The sequence below is a fragment of the Manihot esculenta genome, chromosome 9 (genome assembly GCF_001659605.2).
Source record: "Manihot esculenta cultivar AM560-2 chromosome 9, M.esculenta_v8, whole genome shotgun sequence".
In the NCBI taxonomy this organism is placed as follows: domain Eukaryota; kingdom Viridiplantae; phylum Streptophyta; class Magnoliopsida; order Malpighiales; family Euphorbiaceae; genus Manihot; species Manihot esculenta.
The window spans coordinates 34,194,864-34,205,307 of NC_035169.2; the positions used below are offsets into that span (position 1 = coordinate 34,194,864).

Sequence of the window (10,444 nt, forward strand, 5' to 3'; positions counted from 1 at the left end):
CGACTCGTGGTGGAGGTGGAAACTCATTGTCTTGAAAATGAGGTATGGGAGGAGGTGGATATTCATTTTGGCGTCGTGGTGGTGGTGGAAATTCGTTTTGTTCAATATATAGTGGTGGCAGAGGAGCTGTGTCGAGTGGTGGGCAGTGCTCCCTTCTGTTCCTCATCATCATCTCTCCGGTGGTGATGGCCGAAGGAGAATGCCATGGTGGTTGACTGGTAGAAAGTAATAGTGGGAGGAAGGGGAGAATAGCGGTTTGACTTTGACCAATCACCGGCACTTGGGTGTGGAGTGAACAGAGAAGTTGTGCCGTTTTGTAAATAATTTGTCGAGTTTTAGATAAAATAAACAACTTTTTTTTTTTTTTTTTTTTCATTTAACTAAGGTTAAGTTTGACGAGGAACGAAGCCTGTGTGAGTTTTAGATAAAATAATTTGTTGAACTACTTGAAACCCATGACAGCCACAGCTGCAAGAATTTCATCCATATCACTTAAAAATCGAATTAATTATTTTAGTATTTATTATTGTATATTTATATAATTAATATTAAAAATTTTATTTTTAATATCATAATAAATTATATTTATTTTTTTTAGTAATGGTCATATAAAAGAAATGCTAATTTTAAAACAACATATATGAAGACCACTTTCAAAAATAATATTAATCTAATTATCTAACTATCAAATAATTTTGCAAGATTTGGTCAAATTAAAATAAAGTTTTCTCTCAAGTCTATGCTTTTTTATGTTTGAAATACTTGAATTGTTAAAACTTGAAAAAACAGATCTAATTGAATATATTAAAAAAAAGTTATATCAATTAGGAAAATAATGAAGACTAATTTGGTAAATATTAGAATAAATAATCTTGGATTCACACTATTATATTTTAGTAAGTAATAATATCTTAACAGAAATTGTTGTTTTATTATTATTATTAAGACAATAATATAATTTAAAATTCTTGTAAAAAATATTTTTTTACTTTATATAATAATATTTTTAATACGTAATTTATTTTATGTTTAATAAAATTATAATATTAATTGTATTTTATAATAATAAAAATAAATATAATAATTCTTAAATTGGTATCATTGATTTATAATTTATAATTTAAATATATTAAATAATAAAATACAAGGTTGGTAAGTACAATGGATTAATATTGATACAATGTTCTTAAGTTGTTGTTTCCTAATTCCCCATCTCTTTTTCCTTTTTGGGTGAAACATTTTATTTCCTTCTAATCATAAAAGTATGATGGATGATAAAGTATTAATCAGTGGTTTTTTTTTTAAACTAAAAATGTAATTGCATTCAAATTTGAAAGTCCAACATCAAAGTATGAACAATCAATTGTGGAGGGGTGTTTAGCCACTCCATCCTGTCTGAAACAGTAGAGGCAGCTCTAGCTATAAGATGTGCCATACTATTGGCAGATCGAGGAACAAAACTCACAGATACTGAATTCATTTTTGCTATTAGAGATTTACAATTATCAGTAAGGGACCCAAAACTAGAAAAATCAGAAGTTGAAGAAGAAAGCAAAGCCTTCATTACCGTAAGAGCATCTGATTCTAACACTATCTGATCATAACCCAGCCTCTTAATCCAACTCAGAACTTCTCTAATGGCAATTAGCTTAGCTGTTTTAGGAGAGAAGTAATCAAGGAGTATATGTTGAGTTCAAATTCTGTCTGAATATATATGTATCGTATTTAAAATTTAAGAAAAAATATTTTAAATTTTTAATAAATTTATATGATACGAATTTAAATTTATTGGACTGATAGATTTCAACTAATGAATAGTTAATTAAAAAAAGGGTTTCTTATGTATAGAATATGCATCCATGAACTATATATTTTGTGATTTTATCTATCAAAAAGATTTTTTAAAAAATAATTAAAAGGATGAGTGGGGAATTAAGTCCTAATAAACATATAGTAGGGCAGGGCTGAGGTGCAATGCATGAGGTTGCTTCTTGTTTTATAATTTAGGTTTTATGGACCAATTGGTGCATGTTTCTTCTGGTTGTCTGTTTCCTTGTTTACTGCTCTAAACCCTTGACCAGTGTGAAGACAATAACTACCAGACATCCATTTCTCTCTTTCACATTTACTTATAATACTTTCACATTTATTTATACTACTTTCAATCCAAACACTTCCCATCAAACTAATAATTGCAGAAAATATTTAATTAACAAAAGAGATTATTGGATTTTCTATTCAAACTTTAATTTTGAAAATGGATTTTTATTTTTGTTTACTTTAATAATTCTAATCCTTCCCTATCCCAGAAATCCATTAGATATAATTAAAAAAAAAACCTCTAAATATACTTCAAATATCAAGAAAATGAAATATTTCATCAGAATTTTTTATTACTTAATTCTAATTAATGCATTTAAGTCATTGACAGCTTTTATCACTAAAAAAATAGTGTAATTAAAAATGTAAAATTTATAGGATAGCTTTTTCTTTTTCTTTCTTTTATTTTATTTTCTTTTCTTTTCTTTTCTTTTTCCTGCTTTGGTATTACTAAAGCTTGATTCTTTCTGAAAGTTTCTAAAGTTTTTTTTTTTTTAAATAACTTTAAATTTAAGATTTCTTTAAACTTAAGATTTCACAGCTCTAAAATATCTATTTAATATCATTTTACACACATCATCTTCTTTTGTTTTTGAATTTTTATTAATAATAATTCAAAAACTAAACTTGAAAGACAGACTAATTTATCTTTTTTATAATTAAATTTCTTTCTTCTTTGACCATTATTAAATAAAATAAAAAACATTTCAACCTCCCTTCTCTTTTTTTATATAATTTTTAATTTTTTAAAACAATAATATAATTATTTTCTCATTCAACTTTTTAAAAAAGTGGTGATGGCATCATCTGTTATTTAATAATTTTGAGAAAAAGAATAATGTTGTGAACATTTATTATAAAGAATTCCAACTTTCCAAGAAAACAATGGCATCATATCTATCTAATCTTGCTATTGGTAATCAATTCAAACCACAAAAATCAATCCCTAAACTGTAAATTAGGTTTTCCAATTCAATTATTCCATAAATATCAATCCATTTTTTTCCAACATATTTTGACTATAAACATGGTATCCCATTCTCAAATATCCAAATCCAAGCAGTTCAATTTTGTCATTTTGCTTCAAGAAAATCACATACAGGCATCCATTCTATACACAAGAAATGGGAACTTCTTTTCATTCCGCTATTTTATCTTTTTTTTTTTTTTCTTTTGTTCTTTGTTCTCCTGGATTTTTTTTTGCAACCTAGCTTTGGTCAAGTTTGACCTTGGAACTGGAGATGATGAGGGTTCAGAAGTAATTGCTGGTTCAAAAATGGCTGGTTTAGGAAATTGTATTGATGATAAGCAATATCAGTTTGGCTGGTGCTGTTAGTGAAACTGCAAGAATTGAGGAGTTTCTTTGATGGGTGATGATGCATATCTTCATCAACGCTTGAAAATGGGCGCTTGAGCTTGTTTTCTATGTTGGGTATTGGATTACTCAACTGGGGTAGCTTTTGAATCAAGTAGCTGCTGCTGCTATTGGCAGGAGGATTGCAGTTGCTGAAGAAATTTTGCTCTGGTATTGCACCATTGAGTAGAGATGATGGGGTTGAATCATACCCAGTTGGATTAATATTGAACTGATTATGATCTGACAAAAAAGTTCGCAGCATAGAGTAGTCCATGGCGTCCAGTAAGTTGGAGAAAGAAGAAGATTTCTGGGGCATGAGAGATTTGTTGCTTAATGGATTCTTCAAGCTCGGTAAAAGGGTTTCTTGAACATATTGTTCTTCTTCTTCATCTTCTTCTTCATGATCATGATCACTAGCAGCTGCTGCTGCTGCTGATGCTGATGGAGGTGAAGCATGGGTTTTCTTGTAGATCCGGCAAAGAACCCAATCATCAAGCTGTAAAAAACAAAAATAAATATATCATACAAAGTTCTTGAATAAGTGCACTACAAAACAGATACTCTGATTATAAAGTCAATCAATGATTAAAAGTTAATTATTGTGAAGTGGGATCCATTTAAAGATTGGATCAAAATGCAAGCACTTTTTAACTATAATGATAGCTTGTACTTTCTGCTTATGTCATGGTAATGCCTCTTCAAAAACACAAAAGATATAAACTTTTGACTTGGGAAACGGAGTTAATTTATTACCCTCATTGCTGTGGAAGATGAATCTTTAGGCTTGATAGGCTTGATGTTGTGTGCAGGGGCATCAGCTAGGCGATATTCGTGCATAATCCAATTAGTCTTGATTCCCTTTGGAGGTCTTCCCTTGTAGAAGACAAGAGCTTTCTTAACACCAAGGTTCTCTGAAGCCATTGTTGATGATGCCATTATGACTTTGTCTGTGCCAGTTGCCTTCCAATACCCAGAAGCTGCTGCTCTGTTAGGCCTAGCTCCATTCGGGTACTTTCTATCTCTAGGACTAAAAAAGTACCATTCTTTCTCTCCAAACACAGCCTTAGCTGTTCAAAATAAGAACACAAGAACAATCAACATCAGCCTTTGTGCTATTCTTGTATATATAAGTGTAAGAAAATTAAGAGAAATCAAAGTAACCTGGTAAGTCCCATGGATCAAACTTGTAGATATCAACATCTGCAATGATGGAAACAGGAAAGTGTTTGGATGCTATCTTCTTTTTAAGGTAATGGAGGATGAGCTCCTCATCTGTTGGGTGGAATCTAAAACCTGGTGGCAAGCTTGACTGTGGGTTCTTCATGCCTGTCTGAATGAAACTATATGAATCTAATCAAGATTAGTGAAGCTCTTAACTCAGAGAGAGGGAGAAGAAGAGGGAGAGGGAGAGAAGGGGATTGAAATTTTTGAGAGGAGAGGATGGGAAGGCAATATATGGTTGAGGGATTTTGTCGCGAGGTGGAAATGGGATTAGGCCAAAGAGGATAAAGAAGAGATTATCTCTGTGATTATTCTTTAAATTTTGAAAAATATATTAAAATATTAAAATTTTTAAAATATTTATTTATTAATTTTAGCTATTAGACGTTTTAAAAAACTTTAAAATAATTTAAATATCAAAAATAAATATTTTTGTACGGGAGATTAAATAACAAATTTGTCTGAGGGATATATGCGGTTGCAGAGTTTGGGACCCACCTAAAGGGGGAGAAGAATGGGGAAATGGCATGCCAGCTCGCTAACTTTGTCTTCCATACGTATTTGAAGAATAGAAAGATGGCGGCTGATCAAAGGATGAGTTTGATGTCATGACATCATGTGATTGACACGTGCCTCTCTCTTATACTCAACCTAAAAAAATCCTTAGTGTTGTGCTGGTCCAACTCCAAATCATTCTTTGCCGTAAAACGGTGCATATCTTAAGATTTAGTGATTTAATAATGCATCTCCTCACCATACTTAAGCTTTTATTTTTAAGAAGAAGGAATGTGTATGTGTGTGATCCACAAGCTTTGGCTGCCTTGTTTCTTTTTTGATGGGGTCTCAACCACTCGTCGCAGACACCAAACGACAAAATGCATAGTAAATGACATTGCCAATAGTCAGTGGGGGAATTTCAATTTTTTTATAAATTTATATATCATTGAAGGGAACTTATAATTACATAAATAATATGTATTTATATTTTAATTTAATGTTTAAATTTTAAATAAATTGATTTATCTCTTACATTTAATATAATTTTAATTGATTTTTAATAAAATGTTAAATACAATAATTTTTTTATTTTTTAAATGTAAACTAATTTTACATATGAAAATAATATTAATTCATAATTAATTATAATTAAATGATATTTTTAATTTTAAAAATAATAATAATGTCCTTGATAATTTTAAAAACAAATTAAATGAATAGTTATAAAAATTGTATAATAAATATATTATTTTTAATTATTTTATATATGTTTCCATTTTTTATTAAATAACAGGTGATTGTGGAATGTTGTCCCATATAATTAGCAGAGATATTTTATAGCTAATATATATTTAAATCCGCTTGAATTTAACTGTTATATAAAAATAATTTAATTGGTCTTTTTATCAATTTTAAAAGATAAAAAATAAATAAAATTATTTTTTATTTATGCATTATGAAATATTTATTTTTTGTAATAAAAAATAAAAGAGTTATTTTTAGTGCATCAATTATATTTTTTTAAATAAAAATATATAATACACACAAATAAGGACATGGATACGGAGGCTTCGGTCGGAGGATAGATTTTTTTTTTTTGGAAGCAAGTTTTAGTCTATAGTGTTTAATACGAGTGAGATTGTGACCTAACTATTTGAGCCAATGATAGGAGAGTACTGCTCATGGCAACTGCAGATTTTAAATTGATGTTTGTGATTTTCCATTATCATGAATTAGATCACCTTTTTTATTTATTATCTTTTTGAAAAAAATAAGGTTTGGGCATGTATTGTTTTTGTGGGGATGAGACAGCGCAGACGCCTAGGACAAAATGCAAAAGAAAAATGATAAGGTCTGAACTATAGATTAGGATTTGGATGATTAGTTTTTGGAGAGGATTTTAATTAGTTGGTAATTAACATGGGAACCTAATCTGGGACGGCTTGGATAAGGCATTGCATTATAGATTTCTTTATTCTTCCTTTTTGTTTATTTATAATTAATAAGGTTAAAATATGTATGTAAACGTTTATAAAATTACACAAATGAGATTTATTTTTTAATATTAAAATCTTTTTAAAGATTTTGAAAATTACATAAATAGAATTTAATTATGTAATAAATAATAATCATTGATTGTTAAATTTGTAGTGTAAATAGCTGAGACATCTTCTGAACATCCTCTAGAATTAAATTAAATATTTAAAAAAATTTTATAATCACTTCATTTAAATGAGAATTCATTTATTTTTGTTGTTAAAATATAAAAATATCTTTATTATTATTTTTAAATAGATAAATTATACTTTAATTTTTAAATTTTAATATAATTAAATATTAAAATCTTTTAATTAAATTTTAATATTTTTTATAATTAAAAACATAAAAATATCTTTAATATTATCCTTTTAAATTAAAAATATATATAAAAAATTTCATTCATTTTTTTTTCATTTATTAAAATTTACATATTTTAATATTTTTTATTTAAATATTTAAATTTCCATTAATTTTTATTCAAATTATTACTTTTAACTAAATTTGAATACTTTTATTTTTCAAATTTTATTTATTAAAATATTTTATTATTTGATAATTTTAAAATTTTTAAAAAATATTCACATTTTTATTTATTTTTAAATGGTATCACATAACATTTAAATAATTATAATACTAATATTATATAATATTTATTCAAAATAAGTTATGAGTTGTAGAGAAAATGCGTATTTTACTAAAAAAATAAATTAAAAAGTTATATAAAAAATTACAGTGTTTATTGTATACATAATTATTATGTGAAATAGCGATAAGAATTTTTTTTTTTTTCAGGATATCATAATTTTGAATAAATCAAAGCTTTAAAAATGACAAATAAAAATAGGCAGGGAAGTGAAAATATTTCAACTGCTATGTTTAATTGCTCATAGAAATTACAGAAATTGTTAGGTGAAATAGAATTTGTGCCGTTTTTTTCAACAAATTTATTTAATACTAAAATTAGAAGGAGCATAGTTTTCATTTTTCATATTTAATAATAATTTCAAGTTTATCTATTTATATTTATTTTTGTTATCCAATTATATATGAGTGTGGGGTTTCTTAAAAATAAGTGATTTATAAAAATATTTTTAAATATTATTATTATTTATAAATTCATCACTATGCTTTGGAATTATCCATTCTAAAGTGTATTTTCAACATATTGTAGTAGTTAAATTTAAAATAAACCTATCCTAAATATTAGATATAAATATGTTTGAGTTTTTTTTTAAAGCAAAACTATTGATTGTATTAATAAAATTTCATCAAATAAAAAGGAATATTATCCCAAACAGAGAAACGATTATGCCTAATAGATTTTCTGGCCAAAATATGAGCAGTTAGAGTAGTATTATGACTTTTACCAAATAAAGAGAGTTGCCTATTATGTGGTGCCAAATTAGTGTTTTCAAAATTGTTAGTTGATGCCAATCCTGCCACAAATCCCAGTGGAGCAAAATTGACGGAATCACGCAGATATAGGCTTGTCGGTCTCTGGTTCCGACGAACAGGTGCTATGAGAAAATCACTCCAACCAAACTTGATATCTTCTGTAATACCCGGCTAGATTCCGGTATCGGAATTCCTACCGTCCGGTGGAATCTCGGTTGTCGGAGACCTCTAGAAGGGTAAAAACCATGTTTTCATAAAATGTTTTAATGTTTTTAATGATTTTAAGTGAAAAGGAAATGAGTGTTTGCATGAAATCAACTTTGGAGGAAAACCCAGGTTCGGCCGCCGAACATGCATGCATTTCGGGTATGCCTTAGGCCCCCGAAGGCATAGGTTGAGGAAAGTCCAGGTTCGGCCGCCGAACCTCAAGTTCGGCCGCCGAACATGGCATGCATGCGGAGGCACGTTCGGCCCCCGAACGTGGCCTGGCCAGCCACTATAAAAGGGTCCCTTAGCCGAAAATGGGCGAGTTTTTCTCCCCATTGTCGGCCAAGGTGAGCTCTCCGCCGTCCCTCACCAATCTTTGATGTTTTCCTCTAGATCTTTCAAGATTTTCATCTGTTTTAACTTTGCTTTGAAGATTTGAGCTTTTGAGCAAAGTTTTGGAGCTTGGAGGTTCAAGAACCCACTCTCTCCCACCTCCGAGTTTAAGACGTCTCTCTCTCTATCTTCAAGAGGTAAGAGCCGATCTTAAGCTCATTTCATGTTTAAAGTAAGTCTTATGCAAGATCTATGGGGTAGAATGCATGTTTAGCTCATAGTTAGGTTTTTGAGTTTATGTTATGTTTTGAGCAATGTATGTTGGATTTGTGTGCTTGATGTGTTGTAGTTGGGGTTTAAAGTAGTTTGAGACCCCTAGGAGCTTGTATGCATGTTTTGGTTGAGATAAATGCATGATGGCATGAGTTTGAGGCATTTGTGCATGTTTGAACCAAGTTTCTGCCATTCTGGGAGAAACCAGGTTCGGCAGCCGAAGGAACTTTCGGCCGCCGAACCCTCTTGTGGAGGCAGCATTCGGCTGCCGAAGCTTGCCCCCGAAAGGAGACTTTCGTCTTTATCTGGGAGTTTCGGCCGCCGAAAGTGCCGCCGAATATGCATGAGTTTCGTCTCTGTCTGGGAGTTTCGACCGCCGAAGGTGCCGCCGAACTTGCCTGACTTTCGGCTCTGGAGGGACTTTCGACCGCCGAACCTGCCGCCGAAAGTGCCCTGTTCAGCCTTTCTTTGCATGTTTTGCATGGATGTTTTGAGGTGTTCTAGAGGGTTTTTGGGGGATGTTTTTAGAGTTATGTTCTAGTATGTTGGTCCCTCATTTGAGTCCACCTGTGTAGGTTTGGACCCAAGGAACCGAGGACCCCAGCAGTGAGTTCAGCTGCTTCTGAGTCAGTAGAGCTTCAGCCAGAGGTGAGTGGAATAACTCTTATGCTTTTAAATAAATAAATCAGTTTTAGCATGATTCACGCATCATGAATGCCATGAGATATAATAGGGTGCTTGCATTAGAACTCACGAATATGTTGCATTGCATAATATGTTGATGATGTGGATGAATGTTGAATGATCCTTTAGTCCTCGTATGTTATGATATGATGATGATACGGTACGGAAGACCAGTGAGGCCCATTCTACGCCCCTGGCACTATGTAAGAGAAAGACCAGTGAGGCCCATTCTACGCCCCTGGCATTATGGAATGTTCTGTTATGTTATGTTATGTAAGAGAAAGACCAGTGAGGCCCATTCTACGCCCCTGGCACAGTCGGACCATGTAGAGGACTATTGGTGACAAATTCATCCTTGATGTGATTAGCTGTGATGTGATGCATTTCATGTTATCATATGTTTTAAATGTTTTATTATTTTGCTCACTGGGCTCTTGTAGCTTACCCCTCTCCCTTAACCCCCAGGCTTGCAGGTACAGGGTAGACCAGGAGGTCAACAAGAGTAATGAAGTCTTATGTATGTAATAGCTAGAATGTGGACATGATAAATTGTATAATGATGTAAAGTTTGAATAGTCATGTTATGTATAATGCTATTGAGGATTAGAAGTTGTGCTTGACCCTATGGATGTTGTTATCCCTTTTTATTACATGATCTTAGATGTTTTATGATATAGATGTAAACCAACTCAACACATGTTATGCCACCCATTGGGGGCATTGATGAGATCCCACAGAGGGGTCAAGTTTATGATGATGACTATGTTCAGTGCATGCACAGGTTGAGTTTGGTGTATGATAGAATGTATGAAAGAAAAGTTTTAATTTTTATGTATG

At 31.0% G+C, this 10,444-nt stretch overlaps 1 protein-coding gene across 1 annotated transcript; it reads right to left on the minus strand.

The window, feature by feature from the left end:
- Window positions 1–3,106: 3,106 nt before the first annotated feature.
- Window positions 3,107–4,901, minus strand: LOC110622261 (NAC transcription factor 47). Its single transcript, XM_021766720.2, has 3 exons — window positions 4,619–4,901; window positions 4,211–4,524; window positions 3,107–3,953 (listed from the first exon to the last, which is right to left on the minus strand). The coding sequence occupies exons 1-3, from the start codon at window positions 4,779–4,781 to the stop codon at window positions 3,318–3,320; spliced, it is 1,113 nt and encodes a 370-aa protein (XP_021622412.1). The 5' UTR covers window positions 4,782–4,901; the 3' UTR covers window positions 3,107–3,317.
- Window positions 4,902–10,444: the final 5,543 nt, after the last annotated feature.

Coding starts and splice junctions, on each gene's coding strand:
- LOC110622261 (XM_021766720.2), bottom strand. CDS start 4,781: ATGAAGAACCCACAGTCAAGCTTGCCACCAGGTTTTAGATTCCACCCA. Junction 4,525..4,618: donor TGATCCATGGGACTTACCAG/GTTACTTTGATT, acceptor TATTTTGAACAG/CTAAGGCTGTGTTTGGAGAG. Junction 3,954..4,210: donor CATCTTCCACAGCAATGAGG/GTAATAAATTAA, acceptor TGTTTTTTACAG/CTTGATGATTGGGTTCTTTG.